General features: G+C 54.1%; 1 protein-coding gene across 5 annotated transcripts in view; it reads left to right on the top strand.

Annotated features, from left to right (window-relative positions):
* The window catches only part of NAV1 (neuron navigator 1), a 261,593-nt gene that overhangs the window by 54,531 nt on the left and 182,784 nt on the right, over window positions 1–24,278 (top strand). For 4 of the 5 annotated variants that reach the window (XM_090026260.1, XM_090026259.1, XM_090026258.1 and 1 more), the window contains 2 exons: window positions 17,110–17,979; window positions 19,566–19,660. In XM_090026260.1, coding sequence (XP_089882386.1) covers window positions 17,138–17,979; window positions 19,566–19,660 — 937 coding nt within the window. In that variant the 5' untranslated portion in view covers window positions 17,110–17,137. Of the gene's footprint in view, window positions 1–11,463; window positions 11,583–17,109; window positions 17,980–19,565; window positions 19,661–24,278 lie in introns of those variants that run through there. The other variant, XM_090026261.1, reaches the window with a different exon arrangement.

The following is a 24,278-nucleotide window of genomic DNA, read 5'->3' on the forward strand; positions in this document are numbered from 1 at the left end:
ACCCTGCTAGGCTGCCTGTAGAGGGAGATTACAGCCCCCTTCCACCCAGGGGTCTGTGCAGGTCCCAAGCTGTAGTACCTGGGCCCCCTGGAAGCCTGGCCTGTATTTCAGGCTGGAGCACTGCTCTGCATAGCAAGCATGGGACCTAGGTTACCTCAATACACAGATCCTCCCTCCCTCCTCGCTATCCACTGGGATCCCTAGCTCCATCTTTGCATCAGCTTATCAGCCCACGGGCCCCTGCATAGTTGCTCCTCTCCCCTTCTCCCAGTGTCTCTGCCCCTTGCAGGGGCCAAAGCATGGACTGCCTTTCCAAGACACCCTGCCATGGGCTCCAACCAACCTTTATAGCCACACCCAGTCCTTCAGTCAGGAACCCCTGCCAAAGGCTTGACTACATAACAGCAAACCCCTTCTCTTTGTGAGGCTCCTTCCCCTTTTGAGGATCTAAACCAGTCTGAGCCTCCAGCCCCAGACTCAGGTTTATATGATCCCTTTCTCCTCCCCTTCTGGTCACCTGACTGTTAACAGGGCTCAGGTGCTGCTAGCTCCCTAATCAGCAGCCCAGCACCCTACAGCCTACTGCTTGCAGTCTGGGTCCTGTAGCCTACTTAACTGTGCCACTAGCATCCACTGTCCCTTGTAGCTAGGCTCCCTTCAAGCTATGTTTGCTTTGCAGACTCTATCCTGCTCTGCTTTCTTCCAGTAACAGGGGTAGGGGTCCTCCTTACAAGGACCTTTAGTAGTGCAAAGCTAAGTTAGATGCAGAGAGCTGGCCCCGCTCTAAATGGCAGAAACCAAATGCAGGAGAGCAGGAGCTTGCTGGTGCCAAAGTGGAATCCAGCCCTTCCAGATGCCTGGTGCATATGATGGGAGATGTCTACAAGGGACTTTGTGCGTAAGATGCCCTGCTGTGTGGTTACACAGATGTGCAATTTCATAGTTTCATAGCTGGTCGGGTCAGAAGGGACCTGAGCAGATCATCAAGTCTGACCCCCTGCCATGGGCAGGAAAGAGTACTGGGGTCAAATGACTGCAGCAGTTCTTCCTGCTTCTCTTAGTTCTGCCTTGGGCTAGGCAGGGAAGCTGGCTTGCCTGGCAGAAGGGAGACGTGCCCTCCAAGAATTTCATAGATTCCATAGATATTTGGGCTGGAAGGGACCCTGGAGGATCATCGAGTCCAGCCCCCTGCCCCAGGGGCAGGAAGTCAGCAGGGATCATAGGATCCCAGCAAGATAAGCATCCAAATGTGTCTTGAAGGCATTCAAAGTGGGTGCTTGAACTGCCTCTGGCGACTGTCTGTTCCAAACCTTGGGGGCTCGGACAGTGAAGAAGTTCTTTCTTATGTCCAGCCTGAACCGGTCACAGTGGAGTTTGTGACCGTTCGATCTTGGCATCCCTTGGGGGGCTCTGGTGAACAGACATTCCCCCAGATCCTGATGAACACCCCTGATAAATTTATAGGTGGCCACCAAATCACCCCTGAGCCTGTGCTTTTCCAGGCTGAATAGCCCCATTGCTCTCAGCCTCTCATCATAAGGTCTGTTTTCCTGACCTCTGATCATGCGCGTGGCTCTCCTCTGCACCCTCTCAAGCTTCTCCACATCCTTTTTGAATTGCGGAGCCCAAAACTGGACGCAGTACTCCAACTGCGGCCTCACCAAGGCTGAGTACAATGGGAGAATGACGTCACGGGATCTGCTTGAGAAGCATCTATGGATGCAAACCAGTGTTTTGCTCGCTTTACTAGCTGCAGCATCACACTGAAGGCTCATGTTCATCTTGTGGTTAACCATGACCCCCAAGTCCCTTTCATCTGTAGTGCTAACCAGCGTAGCACTTCTGAGCCTATAAGCATGGTGCCGGTTTTTCCTCCCAAAGTGGAAAACCTGGCATTTTTCAGTGTTGAACACCATCAGGTTCTCGTCCGCCCATTTCATGAGTCTGTCCAGATCCGCCTGGATCACCCTCCTATCCTCAGGTGTGGATGCTTTACCCCAGAGTTTGGTGTCATCAGTGAACTTGGCCAGTCCACTTCTGATACCAATGTCCACATCCTTGATGTAGATGTTAAACAGTATAGGCCCTAGGACAGAGCCTCGTGGGACTCCACTGGTCACAGCGCACCGAAATGATTGGCTCCCATCGACCACCACCCTCTGGGTCCTACCATGGAGCCAGTTCCCCAGAAGCAGATCGTGGTGACATCAAGGCCACAATTAGCCAGTTCAGCCAAGAGGTGATCATGGGATACCAGACTGAAGGCTTTTTCAAAGTTGAGGTATACGACGTTGATCTCTTCCCCCTTGTCCGGGTGATAAGTCACCTGGTCATAAAAGGAAATGAGATTGGTGAAGCAAGACCTACCCACAACAAACCCATGCTGGGGATCCCTCAGGATATTGCCTTCAGCTAGTCTGTTAAGGATGGCCTCCTTGATAATCTTTTCCAAGACCTTCTCCAGGATAGAGGTCAGGCTGATGGGCTTGTAGTTTGCCAGATCTACGTTCCTCCCTTTCTTGAAGATAGGCATGACATTGGCCGTCTTCCAATCATCGGGCCAACTCTGTGACCTAGCAGGTCTTGTAAGGCCCAGGATGCTATCATCTTACCCTTCTCTTCATTGCAAGTGTTGTGCCTGGTGGGGAAGCTGCTCTCAAGTCAGGGCTGGGATCAGGGCAGGGTGCATGTGCATGTATATGTGGAAGGGGAGGTACCAGGCCAGCAGTGGGGCCAGAGACATGTAACTTGTACTATTTTTGAAATCCAGGCCAGGCAGAGCTTTGGTTTGCACCAGTGTGTGTTGTGGAAGAGCCACTGAACCCTGCTGCTGCAGCTCTGTCCACAATAGCCAGGGGCTGGGGCTGGGGCAGGGCACTGAGACTGTGGTTGCCAGGAGGCCTGAACTCTGCAAGGCCCAGGCTGCTCCCAGCACATACGGGCAGTCTAGCTTCTCAATGGAGGCAGTTGCTGGCACCTGCCCTTCCACTGTGGCGGCAGCTGTCTCTGCAGGACAGAGCTGGGAGTGTGGCCCCTGCTGAGCGGACAGTGGATGACACCAAGGAGCTTGCAGTGTGTGTGGGCTTGCACTGATCCCACACACAGTACAGCTTTGTGACATCCCCAGCAGCAGGGCTGAGATTCGTTAAGGGGGCTGGGGTGTCATGGCCAGACTGTTGTTGTCCTGCTGGAGTCCTGCCATAGTTGGCAGCACTGCTGTCCTGTGGGGTGCCATGTGAAATGACCATCACCAAAGATCCTGCCTGCTCCCTGGGGCTACGCCGAGCTGGTGCCAGCATGTACCATGGCCCTGCAATGCAGGCTGTGTAACCCTGGGCACCACTGCTGCCCTCACATCTGCTGAGTCTCTAGGGAAGGAGGTGGTTCTGCTGCATCAGCGCAAGGTGCTCTCTGGGGCACATGGGGGCTTATGCAGAGACTCGCCCCAGTGGGATGAGTCCCTGAGCTCAGCCGTCTAGTGAGGCGTCATAACAGAGCTGCATAAGGGGTATTGAGGTCAATATTGAGTGCTGTCCCCCAGGAGGGCTGGTCTAAAGGGAGACTGGAAAATTGGTTTCAGTACAGTCAAAACCCACCTGGATGTACATGCAGGGCTTCCCAGGAAGCGTCTGCACTTGGTGCAGAACAGGCCCTGTAGAGAGGGCTGGGAAAGGTGCAGCCCTTTGGAAACCCTGTGTGCACAATGGCTCCGGCCTCCAGTCTGCATCACACGGGACCAGCAGCTGCAGGGCGGGGGTCGCTCTCCCAGCCTGGAACTTGGGTGGGGGAAGATGGAGGCGGCACCTAGAGGTAGAGGGCACCTTCCTGTTCCCCAGAGCTGCTTGGCACTGAGATGCAGCAGGAGGCCTGCCCTTCCCACCCCTCTGCATTACTGCAGTGCACTGCTCCACAACTGCCATCCTATGTGTTTGCCATGCGGGGGAACAGAGAAGGCAGGGACAGAGCTCAGTGCTGGGAGCTATGCGTGCTGCCCCATCCTCTGCCCCCTCCCTCCGGTCCTGAGCATTCCCACCTGTGACCAGAAGATGTAGGCTGCACCTAGAGCTGTTACCAGAGGGGCCTTTCAGGGCTGGTGCTCAGCCTGGCAGGTGCTCCAGCCCTCTGTGGACCCTCCCAAACTTCACATGCCATGTTCCCCTTCAGTGCTACTGCTAAAACACTTGTAGGGCTCACCCCCTAATCCCTCTGAGTGGTGCTCCAGCTCATATAGCAGGGGTGGCCCCTCATTGACTCGCCCCCCAGCGACGAGATAAGCAATGTATACTGCTGCCACCCAAGTCACTCAAGTGGGGAAGGCAAGGGTATTGGAGCAGGAGCAGAGTTATAGTCCTGGCTTTGCACACACCTTTGACTTAACCACAGTCAGTGTCTGTAGCACATGGATTTGTTATACATGGAGCAGGGGGAGGAACTGAGGCACGGGGCAGTGAAGCGATACAGACATGGAGATGCAATAAGTCAGTGCCACTCTCATGCTTCTAGAGCGCTCCCCCTCCATGGAAACTTTCTGGATCTGCCCACATGAAGCGAGAGCATCTGGGGAAATGAAGTAGCCGGAGCAACGTTCTCCGAGTGCCAGGGACTCCGAGCGTTCCCACTGGCTTCCTCCAGAGCAACTAGCTCTCCCCGCCCTGCCAGATGGAGCCAGTGCACAGAGCCAAGACAGCAGCTGTGAGAACGGGCCGAGAGGGGAAGGAATGAAGCAGGGGGAAGAGCGATAAGGAGGGCAGAGAACTAGAAGGAATCCTGGCTTGTAGGGAGCTATTGAAGGACCTGCAAATGAGAGCAGGAGTGTGACAGGCCTGCTGGGCTGCGTCGGATGGGTTAGCAAGGTGAATTAGCTTGGCAGTGCCGAGAGCATCCAACTCCCTGCCCTGCTTTCATTGCTCGCCAGGCAGCGCTGGAGTCCGTGTGCTCTGGAGGTGGTTTTACTCAGCAAACATCTGGTGAGAAATGGGATTTGCACTCCTGGCTTTTGCATTCCTGTGCATCCGAAACACAAGGAGCTCTGAGCGTGAGAGGAGGCTGCCTGGCCCCAGGCTCTGGTGAGTCAAACCCCCTCTCCTACTCTGCTTGAATGTGCCTGCTGACTGCAGGCAGCATGCGCTTAGCCTACGGCTGCAATGCAGGAAGTTTGGCTGGCAGGAGCTGAGCGCCAGGGGCTGCAATGCAGGACATGCTGGCCTGCAGGAAGCTCTCTCTATGGAGGTTGCAGTGCAGGGAGAAGGGGCTGCAATGCAGGCAGCTCTGTAGGAGAGAGCGGTAAGGCAGGAAATGTTGCTGCAAGGGGCTGCAGTCCTTAGAACAACTAGTGCATTGGTTTGTGATGCAGCCGCCTGGGAAGCTGACAGTGACGGGCCATCACAGTATAGCCTGCTTTTCCCATGTTTCATTCCTTGCTGATGCTCATCACTGCAGTATTGGAGCTGCTCAGGAGTGGTCACAGGGGTCTCCTCACCGAACCCAGGCAAAGCAGGGATGATTCATTCTATTTTATAAATGGGGAAGCTGAGGCACAGAGCAGGGCCATGGCTGCCCCCATCCCCCAGCATCAATCCTTTGTTCCAGCTTTGTGTCTCTTTTGCAAGACCATTCTGCAACCCTGTGGCTTGGGAAACTGGGCTTATACTGTGGGCGAGTAATGGAAAATGCCTCCTGCTGAACTTGTGGTGCAGCCCTGCAAGGCCAATTGTTTCCTCTCCCTCTCTTGCCTTAGCTCCCAACCAGAGATGCAACAATAGCCAGGAGCCAAAAAAGGAAATCAAGGGACTTTCCCTGTATTGCTTGCTGGATCATTCATCAGCCTGGAGAAACAACTGGGATCAGTGCCTCTGCCCTCCTGGCCAGCACAAGTCATCTTCCCAGCATGCATCCCTGGCTACACTAGCACCAGTATTTCAGATAAACATCCGACCTGACTTTAAAGGTGTGCCCTGCTAGAGAACCCAGCTAGCACAGCCTCATAGCGCTGTTCTAGGGTTTAAAACCTAGTGGGAGAAACTTGAACCTGGACCTCCAAATGAAGCACCTAAACCTCTACAGACTAAGCTATCTGGACTTACGGGAAACAATACGGGAGGACTTGATGATTCTAAAATTAAACTGGCCTTTTAGCTCGCAAGCAATGTGCAGAGCTGCTGCAACTGCAGCAAGCATTCCAGCCAGGAGCTCACAGACCCACTTCCTGGGGCCTCCTCCAAACTCTTCCTTCCACATCCTGCACTCCCCCTCCCAGCTTCTTGCAAGTTGCCGCGTGGACCAGCCTTGTGCAGATGCTAAAAGCCACTTCCTATCCACAGCTCTCAGGAGAGATGACACACAGGAGGTAGGCTCCATTGCAGTCCAGTACCCAGCTTTTCTGTAACAGGCTGGAGAGAAGTGGGCCAAGCTCTCAGGAGTTCTCTAAACCAGTGGTGCTCAAACTTTTTTTATTGCATAGAAAAGCATCCTAGTTCTATAGTTTGGCATAGCCTAATATTAAGTCTTGTAAGTAATGTTAGAAAGGAACAATATTTTCAGCAATTTTAGTTCTATTAATACAAAGTAAACAGTTTAGTATGTTACAAGAAAAGGTACTGTTAATATTATTGTCATTATCATTATTAGTAGTAATAGTGATGATGATGATGATAAATTCACAGGCAGGCATGAAGACAGGCAGGGCTGTGATTGCCATCTAGGCACTTCTGATAGATGATCAGAATAGGCTGGGCAGGGGGATGGAAGATGAAAGGCTAAGAGCCTGCTGCGTGTGGCAGGAGGCACTGAATCAGTGACGTACGTGCCTGATGGCTCAGTGCCCTGTGCAACAGGAGGGACTGAGGTTGGTGGGCCACTGGTTTACACTGGGTGGTAAGAAGGTGACGGGCTTTCAGGTTCCCAGCATTGGCTGGACGACTGTGGGTCTCAGGCCCACGGGAGGAGAAGACAGTGAGGGGCTGTCTAGCTGGCTGCACTCAGGGCAGGATTAACACTTTAGTGGGCCCTAGGCAAACAAACTCATGGCCCCCTACTTTTTTACTCAGTAATTATAATATGTAAAATAAGCACAACTGAGCCCCTTCTTCACTTAGGGTCCTAGGCATGTGCCTAATTTGTCTATGTGTTAATCTAGCCCTGGTAGCACTATACCCTACCTCAGACCCCCACTTCCTAGTGCTCTACCACTGTCTCCTAACAGGAGAGGCAGGAGCTCTGTGCTGTGCCAGTGCACCATGGGTGGGTGGTGGGCATGGGGCTACCAAGCGCAGGCACCCACTGCCTTTCCCTTTCCAGCTTCCAAAGCTTTCACGTGGCTCTGGAGTCCAGGGTGTGGATGCCACTGCCATTTGCTGCCTCCTGCTCCCACTGAACTCAGCAAAGAGGGGATGAGTAGCTTAGTGCAACTCATTGTGGCTACCCTGTTCGGTGCTTCAGTTTCCCCACTGGCAGATCGGGGCTAATGCTCCTGGACCTCCATCTGCAAGGATTGCTGAGTTTCATGGTGTCAAGTGTAAGGGCAGCTGCTGCATTGTAAGTCCAGGCCCTTGGCTGAGCACAACACAATTTGTGCCTAGAAATTCTCTTAGCTCCTGTCCTGCCCCTTGAGGGGCCATGCATACCCATGTGGCATGAGCCCAGAGCTGGCGTGCTGAGATCTCTGTCCAGGGGGCCCAGCACACTCCCCTGCACTGGCTTATACCACCACAGACATGGTCCAGCATGTAGGTCATGGCCAGCATGAAGCAGGTTACGGCGCCCTCTGGGCTGCTTTGTCTTGGCTCTTCAGAGTCAGCTCCCTGGGGCTGATCCTGTTCTCATGTAACTACACAGTGCACCCCCGGCCGTGGCGGCAGGGGTCTTGGCCTTCTGGGGGCTCCAGAATGGCACTTAGGCCTGTCGATGCTGCCCCCTGTGAGCCAGGCCCACCCCCAAAGAGCCAATTCTGCCCACTGGCTCTCACCCTGCCCTGCAGTGCTGCAGTGTGGATGGCTTGGCAGATTCGGGGGTTATCAGGTGCTACATCTTGGGGCAGCCGGGCTGTGGAGGGGGCATGTGCTCCACACCGCTCCAAGTCACTTCTGCTGCCAACTGCTACCTCAGGCCAGTGTGGAACAGAAGCTTTTTCCCAGCCCAGTGCCCCGCATGGCAGGGAGGCAGGTCTGAGCCACCCTGGCCCTAGCTGAATGATGGCCCAGCACCATGGGTCCCTTAAGCAAACGTGCAGCCTAGGAGCCGCATGCACACCTTGCCTGCTGGCACCCACCCACCATCCCCGGGAGAAAACCCAGAAGCGGGCAGCAGAGGTTTTGTGGCTGAGCAGCATCGGTGTAGGCCAGGCAGGCTGGCAGGCATCCCAGCCACTCCACGGGCTTTGTAATCTGAGCGGGTTCCCAGGGCAAGCGAGCGCTCCCTGCACATGTGTCCCAGGCTGGAGTTAGACACAACAAGAGAGACTCCTCGGCAGGGGAGTTTCCCAGTCAGCCTACGAAGGGGGGAGCATTATCTCAGCCCTTGGGGACCTGCCTTGTGCTGCTCAGACCAGGAAACGATATTTGATGGGGAGGTGAGATAGACTCCCAGACTCAGCACAGCCAGCCTGCCCCTCCTCCACACGCTGGAGGAGGCAGCGGCAGTGTGGAGTAGACCTTGCTAGGGGACTTACTAGAAATCAGGACTGGGCCCAGCAGGATCTATTTATACTGCAGCCAATAGCAGCTACTGCAGGGTCACCTGAAGCAAGGGAGATCCCCAGGGCTTAAGTACAGGCGGGGAAGCCTGGGTGTAGGCAGGGCAGTCCTGCAAAGCACTCTGGATCTTGTGGTACAATGGACTGCAGTACAGCCAAAGTTGGGGGGGCGGCAATGCAGAGCCATTGGATCTGGCCTCCAGATATGGGGCTTTAGTGGCATTCAGCAGCAGGAGGCTTCAGGGAAAGTCAGGGCAATGATGGTCAGGTCCCAGTGCCCACTGTCCTGCCTGTATGGCTCTGATCTCAGCTGGGTCATCCTGGCCCTCAACCACTGGCCAAAGTTATTCCTTTGGGAAAATGGGAGGTTGTTGCCAGAAACCTGTGTCTGAAAAGGAGCAAGGAGTCAGAGATGATGAGAAGCAGCTGCCAGGATGATGCTGTGGCAAAAAAGGTTGATGTGAGCCCTGGAAGTATCAGTCATCGTCATTGTTGGCATTCCCTCATGATTGAGGATGATCACTGACGGGTCAAGTACAGGGTTGTAAATGATGGAGCCAGTCCTAGAGGCACAGACTCTCTGGCAGACCCCACAGGTGGTGGTTAAAGCGGGGGGGAGGGGTCTGACCACAGATTTCTCAGTCTTGTTTCCTTTCCTTCCATTCCTGTCATTTTTCTGCCTCCAGGGTAAGATGTACCTTCTGTCACAAGGCGTCGCCATGTAGCCCTGCCCCGGGCTAGCCTTTCCCAATTTGTGTTGTCAATGCCATACTTGTTAATGTTCACCTTGAGGGTATCCTTGTAGCTATTTGTCTGGCCCCTGCATGCCCTTTGTCCTTGGCTGAGTTGGGAGCGTAGCAGTTGCTTTGGTAGACATACATCAGATGTGCACACACAGTGCCCCATCCACTGCAGCTGATGTTGAATAATCAACGCTTCCATTCTGGTGTATTAACATCAGTGAGGACACTGGCATTTGTGCAACGATCCTCCCACTTTATGCCAAGGATCTTCCAGAGGTAGCGCTGGTGGTGGCATTCCAGGCTTTTCAGGTGGTCCCTGTAGGTCTCCCATAGAGAAAAGTTGGGATTACCAAAGCCTTATATAGTAGAAGCTTTGTTTGAATCCTGATTTGTGATCATTGAACACACAATAATTCAGTCTTCTGAAGGCAGAGCTGGCACATCAAATCTTATACTGGATCTCCTTGTCAATGTTGGCCTTCTTTGAAAGATGGCTGCTAAGGTCTGCAAAGTGTTCAGCATTCTCGTCAATGAAGACCTTTGCCAGGAGAGTTGATTGGCCTGGAGCAGGCTGGTGAAGAACCTTTGCTTTTCTGATGTTAAGGGTCAGTCTCAGGCACTGATATGCTTGAAAGCAGCAGTTAAGGGCCATTCATACGTCCTCCTCCGTATGTGCAACGACAGCACAATCGTCAGCATACTGAAGTTCCACAATTGAGGCCAAAGTAACTTTAGTTTTGTAATGGAGGTGGGAGAGATTGAAAAGGTTCCTGTCCAGCCTGCAGTCAGTGCTGATGACCGCAAGCATCTTGATGACCGCAAGAATGATGGAAAACAGAACTGGTGATCACGCAGCCCTGCTTGACTCCAGTTCGAATGGCAAAGGGCTCCATAGTAGGGCTACTGCATAGGATGGAGGGAGTCATTTGGTCATGAAGGAGTATTAATAAGGGGGGTTATGAGTAGGGGTAGGCCCTTGATTTCACCTCTGAGTGCAAGATTGGTGAGATAATCTTGGGATACTGCATACAGGTTTGGTGTACTTGTTTTAAAAAGGATAGAGAGAAAGTGGAGTGCAGGAGGGAGTCACAGAAGAGTTTCAGGAACTGGAAAATATACCTTCTAGGGAGAATGACAGAGCTCCATCTCTGAGCAGAGTGCTGAGCAGAGATATAGTTGTGGTGTGTAAAGACCTTCGTGAGTAGAAAATATCAGGTCCTAAAGGGCTCTTTAATCTATTGGCAAAAGTCATGAAGCGCTGGCTGAGAGCTGAAGCCAGACACATTCCCGTTAGAATAAGGTGCACGTTCTAGCAGGTAGAGTGACAGGCCCTGGAGCAGGCTCCGCACCTTTTGAACACTCCCGACCTTTTGCACTGACCCACAGCATTTCTTATGGAGCAGCATGAGCCGTTCTTGTAACATTTGATTGTCAATGGAGGGCCCAGTACTGTCCGTGGGGCATTTCCCCTGGCCCTGTCCACCCCCTGCCTAACTTGGGACCTGCTGCACCAGTGGAAGCAATGGACTCACCAGTTCATGAGATATATTCTCATTTCCTTTCTGCCATACCTGGACCATTGCTATGAAGCACTCCCACCCCTGACTCCTGCTCCATGCAATACATCTTCCATGCAGGCCCAGTCCCAGGCTCTCTGTCCCGGACATCTTTATTGAAACTGCTCCAGGTGGCGCAGAAGTGACTCCTTTGCCTGCCTTCAGAGGCAGTGGGAGCAAGGGGGCAGGGTGCATCTTGCGATGATACCCCCTGCACATGGTGTAGATGTGCCTTGATGCCTTCAGACAAAGGTGGATGCCTCTTTCTGGGAGAGTCTTCAGCCAAACAACTGAAACTGCAGTCCAGCACAAGTCCCTGGGTTCAGGATGGTGGTAAGCAGGAGAGCTATCATGGCCTGCGCAATGCGGCAGGTCAAATTATGTTATGCAGTGGTCCCTTCTGGCCTCAAACTCTCTGCAACTCAGGGGTAGCTGCTCCAGGCCAGCCCATGATGAAAGATGTTCCTCTCTTTAGGTATGGTTGGCACATCAGACACTGCCTGAGGGGAGCAAGCCGTGTGGAGACTGCCCAGATCACCACAACCATTGCACAGCTGCTTTCACTTATGCCCCTCAGAGCAAGTCGGAGCATAGGTGAGTGGGGAATGTGTCGGGTTGGCTGGAGGTCCATCCCAGCAGCAGGTGCATCACTATGAGGGAAGCAGTCCCTGTGCTGTTTGGGTGGTGCCTGCCCATGAGAAGCACAAAGCACTTGGGCTCTTCTCGGGACCCTTTCATATTTACAGAAACCCAGCTGAGCTCTTCCAAGCCAACTGGAGTCATCCCCCACTCCCTGTATGTGCATGGGTTTTGCATCATCACACACAGCTCCAAGCCCATCCTGCCCCCTCTGCCTGGCCAGAAGGGAGAGAGTGCATCCTGCCCCTCTGCTGGGCTCTGCCAGAGCCAGTGTGAAACCCATCTAGGACACAGCAAGGGGCAGGGCAGCCCTGCGAAGTAGCAGCAGTGGCTGTTCAAAAGATGTTGAGCAAAGGGGCCAGCTGTGGGCACAGTCCCCGCTGGGCACAGGATCATAGGAAGTGGGGCTGGAAGGCATCTCGGGATATCACCTAGTTCATCCCTGTCCCAAGGTAGGTCCACATCATGGGTCAGAAAAGCCGCCTGCCCTCTGCTTTTGCTCATTTACTAACAGGATCCAGCACATTAATTTGGAGCAAAAAAGCACCTTGAAGCTCAATGCCTAGGGCCTCCCACCCCCTCTACACATGGGCACATCATGCACTTCCCCCCGGCCCCCAGTGCCCAGCTGACCTCAGCACCGTGAGCAAGCTGGGCACGGCAGCCAGTAGCAGGGCCAGCTCCACAGTGCTGGGCAGGGAGAGGCCTTGCTCTGCTCTCAGCCATCTCCTGTCACTCCCTGTGCCACTGGGCACAGTGGAGCCAGTTCACACTTGCCCCTCCCACGTGGACTGACTGACTTGGCTGTGCCTTGTGTGTAGGGGAGGACATCTGCCTTGACCCAGCTCTCCCCCTGTATCACCCTCGCTAAGGAGGGAGTGACCTGCTCTGACCTCTTCTGTCTGCTTGTGCTTGCACAGGCCCTCTGTGCTAGAATCAGCTAGTGATGAGCTGGCTCCACACACCGTGTGTTCCCCTTACCTGTGTAACACTCTCGTGGATCCATGACTCCCACCATGCATTGCCCTTGTTAGGGGCCTAGCCTGCCACCCAGGTTCTTCCTTGGACTGGCTTATGGCCCATTTGCTTTGAGATGTAACTGGGCTGCAGAGTCCTCCTCGTTCTCTGCCCTCTCTGCAGTAGGACATACCAGGAGGCACCACTCTGTGTGGCTGGGGTTGCCACATGCATGTGTCCTTGGGGCGTGTCCCTTGCTGGGGGTTGCTCTAGACAGTGGTATGGATTCTCCCAGAATGCCACTGACATACCCGTAGCTACTCAGCATGGCAGACAGCATTGTAGGGGCACAAGGGTGTGTTGTGAAAGAGCTGCTGGGTGTACACAACACAGTCCTGTTCGCTGGGGAAGACTAGGAGGAGAGAGTCTTATACCAGTTACAAAGCTGTGGGTGCACTAACAGAGGTGGATCTTCCACGGGTGCCAATACTCGTTGCCCCACTGAACCAAATGAGTGAAGCCACCCTGAACATGGACCCGTCTTAGATTCCTTTGGCCTCAGGGGACCCAGAGTGGAGATGACATGTAGGATGTGAGTGTGTGAGCTGATGCAAGTCTCAGGGCTTGTCTGATGGTAATGCTCCCTGTGGGGGCTCATCCCAAGAGTGTGCCTGATTACAGGGTAGGGTTTGTCAAGTGGAAAGTGATATAAAGGACTGTGGAGAAAGGTAAGCCTATTTTGGAAGAGTAGCGTCTGCACTGGGCATAACTAGAGTGGGAGAATTCCTCTTGGATAATTAGGCTGGAAACATTTCCTAGGTCAGCACTCTCTGGGAGTCCAAATCAGTGAAATGAACATGAAGGCAGGAGCTGGGGAAGTTCATGCTGGGTCCATGATCTGTAAAACACATGGGACCTAACCACAAAAGCCCAACCCCCAGCCCTGCACTCAGGACAATGCCTGGATCTCATGGGGTCAGGTGGCTGGAGCTGAAAGCCAGTGTGATGGGTCAGTGGTGAAACAGATGGCAGGGGAGAATTTCCCAGGACCTCAGCTCTTGTGTAGGCACCATGACAAGTAGCCTGATTCCCAGCTGGGCAGGACTTCTTGAAGACCTGCCCCACATGTGTAATACCGCTATGGAAATGGGCAGCTGCATTCTGGTCCTGTAGGGCAGGGGTTGTCAACCGGAGTATACGTACCCCTGGAGGTACTTGAGAAGGCCCTAGAGGTATGTGCGCATGGGTGAGGATGGAGCACTGCCACGCATCATCCCGTGCAGGTGCCGCCTGCCCGCCTGGATGCCATGCGCACCCACCCCACTCGGCATCCAGCCACTTGCCACCCCCTGTCCCCTGTCCAGCCATCAAGGGTACACTGCTAAGCATCCAGCCACCGGGGGTACACTGACCCAAAAAGGTTGAAAACCCCTGCTGTAGGGGTTTCAGGAGGCCTGTGAGGATTCTTCACGCTAAGCGGACAGCGGCAATCTGAATTGGTTTGTTTGCAGATCAGTTCTTGTTTTGCATAATTCTCGCCCCTGGGTTGGAGTTCCTGTCACAAGGGAGTCACCTCCCCTCCTGGGCACCACATACAGATCGCAGGGGCTGGACAACCCAGGCATTTAAGGCCAGCTGTGACCTTAGGTGAATTCAGCCTGAAATGCAAATAAGTTTAAGAAGTTAGGAGACAGGTATTGAACCCCAAAGCAGAACTGATGCTAAGAGCAGACACAGCCCCCAGGGAGCATACCCCTGGCCCAGGCCCTGAGCCAGCCTGCTGTGAAAGCACCCCAGCATCCACCATGACACTGTGACACCAATGCGTCTGCTCACCTGTTTAACATATTAGGCTCATATTTAGCATTGTGCTAAAGAGGCACCACTTGCCCAGCTGCAGGTGCCATCATATTGGCAATCATAGCAGGAGAAAGGCCCAGCCCCTGACACTGGCCTGTGATACTCATCCCGTCTCACCTGGGATCTCTGAGCACTCCCGGATACCATTATTATGGCCGTCATTATTTATTACAGGCATGACCAGAGTGCCCAGAGTTCAGTTCCCAGGATCTCCCTGTGCCAGGGCTGTATAGACACAAAGTAGAGGCAGTCCTTGGGGAGGCATCACATATGCCGTTCCCATCAGGGTCAACTGCTTTGAGTGGGTATGTGCACGCAGCCCTGGACATACAGCAACCAAGCAAGGTTTGGCCCTGTGACTTGCAAATCTGGTCTCACTACAATCCTTCCAGAGCCTGCACAGGGAGATCAGCCTCCCCATTTGCTGCAATCAACCCAGTGTCCATCTGAGCATTTCTCGGCAGTCACAGTACTGCAGTCGCCCGTGCATGCTGTAACATGTTGTTGTGTGATGCAGAGTCTGTCACACAGACCATGTCCCCAGGCACTGAATGGAGGGACAGCAAATCCCAGGAAGAGGGGATGCATGTCCAGATGAAATTCAGATGGAGATGGCAAGCCCATGTGGGCTGGGAGGAGAGCTGCAGTGGAAAGCATTCTGTCATCTGGCACGGTGAGGGGGGACAGAGAGAAGGCTGGCACTAGACAGGATGCAGTGGTGGAGGAGCTGGGCAGAAGGGCTGCCGGATCCATACAGGAAGTTGTGCAGCTGAGGAGAGTGGGTTTGAACTGGCCCCGAGATCACTCACCTAGCTCGGCAGAGTGTTTACAGTGCCATTCAGACAGGGAGAGCCTTGCATGAGGGCTCTTCAGAGCTGTTACTGCTTTGAACCTCAGCACAGGGCCTGACCTCAATTTCCTGTAATATGACTAAACTGCTGGGGTCAGCGATATGGATTCAGGGTGGCTTTTTAATGGAAATTGAATTCTTGAAGCCGTTTCATCTGCCTTTCCACTCTGGTATATGAAAGACATTCCTCCAGGCCACTGGGGCTCAGACAGGGATATGCTTGGTGCAGCTGCATTTCATCCTTTCCCGTCAGCTGGAAGGGGCCACTGGGGCAAAGGGAATCTCCTTGAGACGTGGTTCAAACAGGGGGGCAGCAGGGGTTTGAACCAACACACCAAGCAGGGAGAGGACAAGCAGGAAACCAGGGAAATGGCCATTGTGTAGCAAGGTGTTGGCCCCTGGCATGAGGTGTTGTTTCCCCAACAACAGGGTCCTACCAACAATAGGGTCCTACCAACAGAGTAGCAGGGAGGGAGCCAGAGCATTAAGATGCAGCACCAGCCCAGGTGTCCCCATGCACCATGAAGGTCAATGGCAAGGTTGGGTTTTCTTCAGAGGCCTCTCCAGGTTGAGGGCCTGCTGCTAAGTGAGGATTGGGATCTCAACTCCTCAGCGCTTTTCTTTTGTTGGGGGTCAGAGCAAGGACCTATAAGTCACCCCTCTCAGAGAAGCATCCTCACTTCCAGGCCTCCACAGTGACCATTTATGTCACATCAGAGCAGCTCCAGCCAGAGATACAGTAGGGGACCCAACTGACAACGGCCTACTGCCTGGCTTAGAGGGCACTGAGATGCTGGAGCCTGAATCAGGCAATATATGGACATTCAGGAGAGCACTGCTCTGGAGAGCACTGTGGGAGTGGAGCAGACACCCTCAGCCCCCAGGGTCTCTGCCAGGCTGGCAGCATGGACATCCCTCTTGGGATGCCTCTTGGGATACCCCTGCCTGGAGGGACAGTGACTGGGTCTCCCAAGTCTCCCCAGGGAGTGTGCTGCCCATGTCCCTCATCTGCTGCCTTTTGTACCAACTCTATGGCTCCTCTGCTGTCATGGCTCTACAGGCATCTCCCTTAGCTCCTGGCTGAAAGCAGAGCAGGAAAAATACAGCCATGGCAGGAGGAACTGAATGAGGACACAACCCCTCCAGAGGAGCAAGCTGGAGGGCGCTAGCCTCTTACACAAGCCACAAGAGCTCCTGAGAACAAGGACCCCCCTGGCAGCAAGGGAAGGCTCACAGACTCTTCATCCATGGGCGTAATCCGAAGCATTTCCTCTGGTCTGGGGGACCTGCTGTCAGGAGAGCCCTGACATCCACCATGAGCAGCCCAGGGCTAGTCATAGAAATCATAGAGAAGTAGGGCTAGAAGGGACCCCCCCATAGATCATCCTATTCAACCCCCTGCCTGAGGCAGGATCATCCCCATCCAAACCATCCCATACAATTTCATAATCTAACAGCTTAGTAAAACTACCATGAACCCTGACATAACACAGACCGAACATCCAACTTGCCACACGTGAAGCAGGGGAACGGCGGCAGCCAACACCTGCTTCTGTAGGAGGTTATTATACACTCAGGTGGTCCTGGGTAGCGGGTCATGCCCCCCCAGTACAGAGGAAGTGGCAAATCCCCCCACGGTCCGTACCAGTCTGATCATGGGAGAAACTCCCTTCCTGATCCTCAGGTGAGCGGAGGCGAGTGGAAATATGCCGAGTGGAGGGGCAGGACCCTCCAGCCAGAAACCTCTGAACAGGGACTGCCCCTGCTGAGCCCAGACTTAACTTGCTCTGCTCTGCTCTGCTCTCCTCTCTCCAGGTCGCTAGCCCTTGAACCCGCCTTGCCGATGATGAATGGGACGGCCAACGTGAACCCTCCTGGCCGAAGCCACTATGCCTCCGCCATTCCAGTGCCTCGCACCATGTCCCAGAGCAAGCTGCATGCCATGGCAGCGTCACCCAGGCTACCCTCACAGCAAAGCAGCCTGGGCACGGCCCCCTCCCCACGGGCTTCACCACCATGGCCAGGAAAGGCACCAACCAACATTACCACCCCAGCCTCCAAAGGCCCCAAGCAGAAGAGTGCTGCCAAAGCCCCCATGAACACTGGGGCTGGCCCTGACAAGGCAGAGCCACCCGAGTGCAAAGGACCAGATGCTGAGTCTGGCCTCAGCCAGGTCACGTCACCCTCAAGCAGCAGCTCCCCAGGGGTGCAGAAGGTGACACTGAGAGCCTCTGGGGTGCCCAGGAAGTCGCAAGTGCAAGGAACAGAGAGAGACAAGGACAGCTCAAAGGCTGGGGAGGTGCCTAGCAGCCACAGCACCAAGAAGGGCTTGGGGAGACCCAGTGGCCCTGCTGAACTGCCCAAGACACCTCAGCTGCAAGGGAAGAGCCCCTCCCGCTTCAGCCTGCACAGTGAGAGTGGGCTGCCTGGGCCCCAGGACACACTCAGTGCTAAGAGGCCACAGAGCTGCCCCCTGAAGGGCCAGTGGGCATCAGAAGTGACCTGGAAAGGCAGTGGGGTGCCCAAGCCCTGTGCAAGGGAGGACAGGCCCCCGGTGAGCTCCTTGGACACCAGCAGCTTGGCACCAAATAAAGGGCCAGCATTACACTCTGGGGCCATCAGCTTTTCCACAGCTCCACAGCAGAGTCACCCTGTCACCGCCACTGTGGCACCCTTCCACTACCGGTGAGTCCCCTGCGCTCACTCAGCACGTGCTGGGCATGGGGCAGGGCCTGCCCCTGCTGTTCTTCCGTTTTTCCTTGCCCACGCCCTAGGGTTTCAGCAGGCCTCAGACTCTTGCAGGCAATGGTTCACTGTCATCGGCTCCCTGAGCCATTGCCCAGCTCTGTGCTATGCTGGTGGCTTTTGCCCCAAGCAGAGCCTCCGCCATGGACCACACAGGAGCCAGGAGGGAAGCCACCAACCCCACTGAGGCCTATGCCCTTCCATTGGTGTGGGTGACATCAGCAGACCCCAGAGTGTCAGCACATCCCAGCCATAGGGTTTTCAAAAAAGACGGGTCTGGAGTAGCCTTCAGAGCCTAAGGCACTATTGGCTTGGCCCTCCCTGCCGGCCAGGAGAAACATGCTAGAAAGGAGAACATGGCTGTCCTGGACCTTCTCCCCTGACAGCAGTGAGGCTGCCAGCCCAGCTCTCTGGAGCCATGCACTGACCTTTGTCCCACAGGAGCTCCCACAGAAGTGGGTCCCGTGGGGCCCCAGGGGCAGCTGGCAGCAGTGCCCAGAACAGGCAGCTGGAATAACCCTCAGGGGACTTCGTATTAAAGCTCGTTCCATGGGATTGAGCAACACTGAGTAGTTAACAGCTGGGTCCCTTGCAGACTTCGCAGCTCAGTGCTCTGTTATGCGCTGCCCCTCTCTCTCAGACCAGGGAACCAAGAACGCAAGGGCCTGGCTACAGGCTCTGTCCAGCCGAGGAGAGGGGAATGCATATGCCACTCTGCTGTCATATTTAGAGTTTCTAGCCTTCATGGATGCAAGAAACAAGCTTAACAATGTGGCCCCAGGGCCAGAGCCATGGAGCCTGTGTCCATGGTGCACTGAGGACCCCACTCGTCTTCATCCACCTAGGCTAAGGGACAGGATGTTCCCAAAGCATATTGGGATCCCCTGAACAAGACATTAGGATGAAGACTTTTGGCAGCTTGGTGATGCTCTGTGTCCCTGACAGGAGGTAGCGATGGGCCAGAAGGGCAAGGACCTGCAGGGACAGAGACACGGTGTAACCAAAGGGGTGCAGTGTTCCCCAGATCCACCACAAGTCCTTGCCTGGAGGGTTTCAGGTGGAGACTGACCCCAAGGGATGCTTCCCAAAGGAGGGGATTGAGCAGTGGGAGGTCAGAGCCACCAAAACATCCTCCTGCCAGAAGTAGCTGCTTCCTCCCAGCATGGCACCTCCTCCCACTGCACAGCAGGGGTGGGCCTGGAGAGAGCCTCCATGCCCGTGAGGGCTTGATGCTATTCTGAGAAGGGCCAAGTGGGCACGTTGCTAGAACAGAATGGGCCAAAGATCTCATTTCTGCTTCCCCAGCCGTGCCCTGCCTCCTAGGCAGAATGAGCAGCCTCGCCACCAGCAACCAGGATCTGCTGGTTCCAGCAAGGTCCCCTCCGCCTGTGGGGCCCAGATCCCCTTGTTTCCCCAGTCACTGTAACTGCCATGGAGCTTGGGACCTGGTGTCTGCTGCCTATGACAGCTTCCTGCAGAGTTGGCCCTGAGCCCCACAGACCTTAACACCTTGCTCTGCCTTCCAGGGTGCAGGGGGACAGGGAAAGAAGTGAGCCCTCCCCAGAGGAGCACCCACAGACCAGCCCTGCAGAGGGGCCTGAACCCCACTTCCGAGGCTTGAGTAAGTCAATCCAGGATTTACACCTCTGTGGGTTGGGAGTGGAGGGGGCACTGCCTCGAGCAAGCAGCCTTGTCACAGGCTGGGTGGGAGTGGTGCTCCGGAATGGGCCTGAAGTGTCTATTTGCAGGCTGCATTTTATGGTAACTAACCAGTAGCTGATGGGGCTAGATCCTGCCCTCAGTGATGCCTGGTGCAAATTTGGAATCACTCCAGTGGTGGTGAAGTGTTTGCACTGGCAGAGATGTGGGCAGGACAGAGCGAGGAAGAAGGACCGAGATGCTGTGTAATTAGTTCCAAATGAGGTTGCCGACTAGGAAGCCATTGCCTGCCTGCCCTTACTGACTCAGTCTGCGAGGTACAGGAGGCCGGTAGTGAGCCCAGGGTGAATGAGATGCCCATGGGCCACACTTGGTGCCCAGCTGGATTCAGCTGGACATTTGTTCTGAACTGAGTCAGGCATCGGTGTGGTTTTTATAGAGCCCTGAGCTCTAGGGGCAGGGAGGCTGGCGGGGAGGGTGAAGTGAGCCCAACTGTACCATTGGGACCTGCATAGGTTGTAGACATGCCCCCTTTTGCCTTGTGGCAGCGCAGAATGGGCTTAAAAGGTGGCTCTGCACTGGAGTGAAGGAAGTGCAAGGTGCTGGGCTATAGAGAGTCAAGCTCCTAATAGAGGAAGCAGGGGAGCTCTAGCATCAAGAAGGAGGCACCCCAAAGTGGATTGTTTCTGGGGGCCTGGGCACTACTGTTGTACTGAGATTCATGGAAGAAAGGATTAGGTGCAAGCTGTTTGACCTCCTCTGCTCCAGAACTGATATTCATGTGTGAATAAAGCCAGTTACATGTCAAATATACCCAGATTTCCTTGTCAGTGGGAATCTGTCCTGTAAGGCCCTGGAACTGTACTGCCACTGAGCAAAGGACACCACTGGTATCAGACTGGGACAATGGCGCCACATGATTATTGTGAGCTATCTCTAATGCAACACACTTCAGGACCCTAGTCAGGGCTCATTGTGCTGAGCATCATGTAGACATGTGCATAGGCACTGCCTTCCCAAAGGAGCCTGCAGCCTTGGACTTTGGCCATGCCTAGAGGAGAAGCAACCAATGTGACCAGCCTCTCTGGGTACAAGGCATTAGCCTGAAACCCTCAATGGACTGAGACTTGGTTCCTGGGAGGCCTCTTTTTCTCTCCGGCAAAGTGGTATCATAATACTCAGCAGAGGCTCTGAACCGGAGTTCCCTTGGTTTAGATGGAAAGAGAATATTGGATGAGTGTGTGAGACCCCTTCAACCCTGCCCCTTCATTTTCTTTTGGCCAGGCAGCCAGGCATGCTGAAGATCTTCCATTTGTTTGGAGATGTGGGGGCAGGGTGGCTAGGTGCAGAGCTTGGCAGGGACAAGTGGTAGGCAAATAAAAATATCTGAGTAAAGGCAGTCAGGCTATGAGGGAACAAATTGTCAGTAGATTGCTCCTATTTCGGCACTGAAATAAGCCTTCAGGCTTATTTGGGCTAAAGGCACAGGGTGCTGAGCTCCAGTGAAAATCTGATCATTGGTGTCACTCTGGAAGCTGACTCAGATATGAGATGCTAAGCAAGTCTGAAAATCTTCCCTGACTTAGTGGTGAGCATTTGGAAGCTGGCCCTGCAGGCACAGTATTGCTGAGGTGTACTGTGTCTGCTTGACCCTTGGTAAAGGAGCAGAGCAGTGGCTGAGAGCTAAAACCTCCCGTCGGTCAATAAGGAGCGTTCTGGCCAGAATGTGTTGAATATTTGTACTGATTCTTCTAATAGGAGTCTACTCAGAGCTCTCTCTGTATCTGTCTGCCTGCCTGTGGTTGGCCAGACTACCCGACTGCTTCTGTATTGAAAACAAAGGGTACACGTAAGGATCTCTGACCTCAGTCGAATTCATCAGCTAGTGTAACCGGGTCTAGCCTATTCTGGGAGATTCCTGGTGTTTCCCTCTAATAGGTCTATACTGTTGTACTGAAGCTTCTGCAGACATCCCTGATCCGGCTCGCTCTGGAGCTGCCAGAGTAGCTGCAGTAGTCCAGAGCTCAGCATGGCCTAACTGGCCCAGGTGTCCGCCAGCTTTTTGGGTGGGTTTTGCAGTTTGCAACCACTGCAGCATAGACAGCCTGTGGGAGTATGGCTGTGAGCTCTCCACCAACTGGGCAGAGTAGGGGCCTAGTACAGACCCTGGCCCTGGGTTTGTGTCCTGGCCATTAACAAGGTAACACCCAGGAGCAACAGTCTCCCTCCCCAGCTGTGGCTGTTTCCCAAGAATCTTGCCCTATAAATGCAGAGATGATGGGTCTAAAGTTTCAGCAGCCACTGGATGCCCTCCATTCCCATGGAAGTCAATGGAGAGAAGGGTGCTGTGCAATGGTTAGTATCAGCCCTTCACTCTGAGCACAAGGCCTGGCTACCCACTGGCTTGGCTACACAGTGGTCACTTATTGCCCCCCACTGTGGACTGGGTGTTTACCTCTCTGCTGACCAGTCTGTCTCAGAACCTACTTCCTGCTCCAATGCAATGAGGATATCGAGACCAGCTGACCCTGGGAGGAGCAGCTGGGGGGCTTGGAGGAGATCTCAGCACTCACTTAATCTGCCACTAGAGACCAAGCAGGGCAAAGCTGCTGCAGAGCTGAGATTCAGGAGAGCAGGGATCAATCCCTGACTCCCGCTGAAGCAGGGTGCATCCTTGGGCAGGCCACTTCACAGGCCCACGTATCAGGTTCCCATAGGGTGATACAGGACTGCCCCCAGATAAAGCTATCTGAAAGCTTTATTCTTACCAATGTCCTATGCTCCAGGAGCAAGAACCATCTCGGCTAGAGGACGCAAGGGACACACTGGGCTTCTCAGCTCTGGAAACCGTAATGAAAGGCTTTAGAGAAGCTGGGCTTGAGGCAGCAGGGGCTGGGGGCCTTCCTGGGTGGGTCCAGTTCTGCCCTGAGCCATGGCAGTGCCCCTAGCACTTTGCACCAAAAGCAGAAGCTCCACTGGTGCCCAGAAAAGAGAAGGGATCTGCTGGGCTTGTGTGCTCCTCCCTGGTGGAGTGAATGGTCAGTGCTGTACCATATGTGTGTGCTGAGGCTCAGGGGCCTGGGCCTGGGCCAGGCGGCTCTACCAGCCCTGACTAACATCTGAGTCCACACCAAGACTCACATAGAGCCAGTCATTGCAGGCAAGTAAATTTCCCCCTCAGTACCATGTTGCATCCATCCATGAGATGGCTGCTCAGAGTCAGGTCTCCTGCCCATGCACAAAAAGTTGGATTCTCGGGTAAGAAGAAGGACACGCAGAACAGGGGAAGGCATCTTGAAGCCACCTTTCCAGTCCCCTGGTGCAGGAACCAATCAGGACCAAAAACAGTCCCTAAGGGCTGCTCTAAATTGTGCTGTCTGGGGAGGTGCCCCAGAGAGCCCGGTGCTCTCCACCTCCTCCTCACCACGGCAGGCAGACATTCCAGCCAGCTAGGACAGCACGCAGAGGCTGGAGCAGAGAGCAGCTGTTCTCTCCAGCACACCGGCTGGCTAGAGGGGCATGTTGGAGCAGCTCACGGAAGTCATGTTGTTATTCTGAGTCCAAATTAGCTGTGTTCAGCCTCTGAACGCAAATGCACACCAGCGGCTGGAAAAAAGACAGGACCACGCACACATAGTAAAAAGATTACGGCCCCCATTCAAGGGATTCTGCTGTAATTCGCCCGCGTGCCCAGACCCCCTGGAGAAGGGAGCAGGGAGGTAGTGATCCGTTCAGCAGATACAGCCCAGACACTACTGAGGCGGAGATTAACTACAGAGAATTATTCCTGTTTCAATGCGGGTACATTTCCCTTAAGCCAGCCCTAAGAAGCTCACCCCCCTGTCCACATCTGGCTTTATCACAAATCCTAAAGTTGGTACTAAGGCCAAACTCTCACTGGCTGTGTATCAGTAAGTCCTGGGAAGGGAGAGCAAGAGTCATCTGTGTGCATGCGTGCTGTGCATGTGTGCATATGCATATGTATGAGACAGAGAAAGATGGAACAGCGAGAGATATGAATGCTCTGTGTATTTGTGCATGTGTGTGTGTGCCATAGAGAGAGAGCGAGATAGAGAGGAGTGGTGTCAAGTGTTCTCTGGATGTATGTAGATGAGTATGATAGAGACAGTATCAGATTCAGCAACTATAGTTGAGATGAGTAAGATCCTACAAATCCACAGTTATCTATCTCCCCCTCTCCCCTGCCTTTCTGTCTCTCATCTAGTGATGGGAGGAGCAGGACTGGGTGGCTGTATAGACTCTTTTAATTCCAGTGGCCTGGCTAAATTCCAGCCTGGAAGTCTGGCCTCCTTGTATCCCCCTATGACATCACTTGGCAATTTTCTGCCTTGAAAGGATTGCATAGTCCTCATGTGCTTTGTTAAGCTACTATCTCCCACCCCAGAGATGGCTGCATTTAATATTTGCATGGAACATTCCTGATTCGGTGAGACTAAATCCACAACTCCCAGCAGTTTGAATGGGTAATTGCTGATGTTTAGCATGATTTAGGATCTGAGCATTGGCATGGAGGCACTGTGGGTCCTGGGTGCTGTCTCAGCACCATGGGTATGATGGCT

This window comes from Crocodylus siamensis, chromosome 13 (genome assembly GCF_052110815.1).
Source record: "Crocodylus siamensis isolate JL-2025a chromosome 13, ASM5211081v1, whole genome shotgun sequence".
Taxonomy (NCBI): Eukaryota; Metazoa; Chordata; order Crocodylia; family Crocodylidae; genus Crocodylus; species Crocodylus siamensis.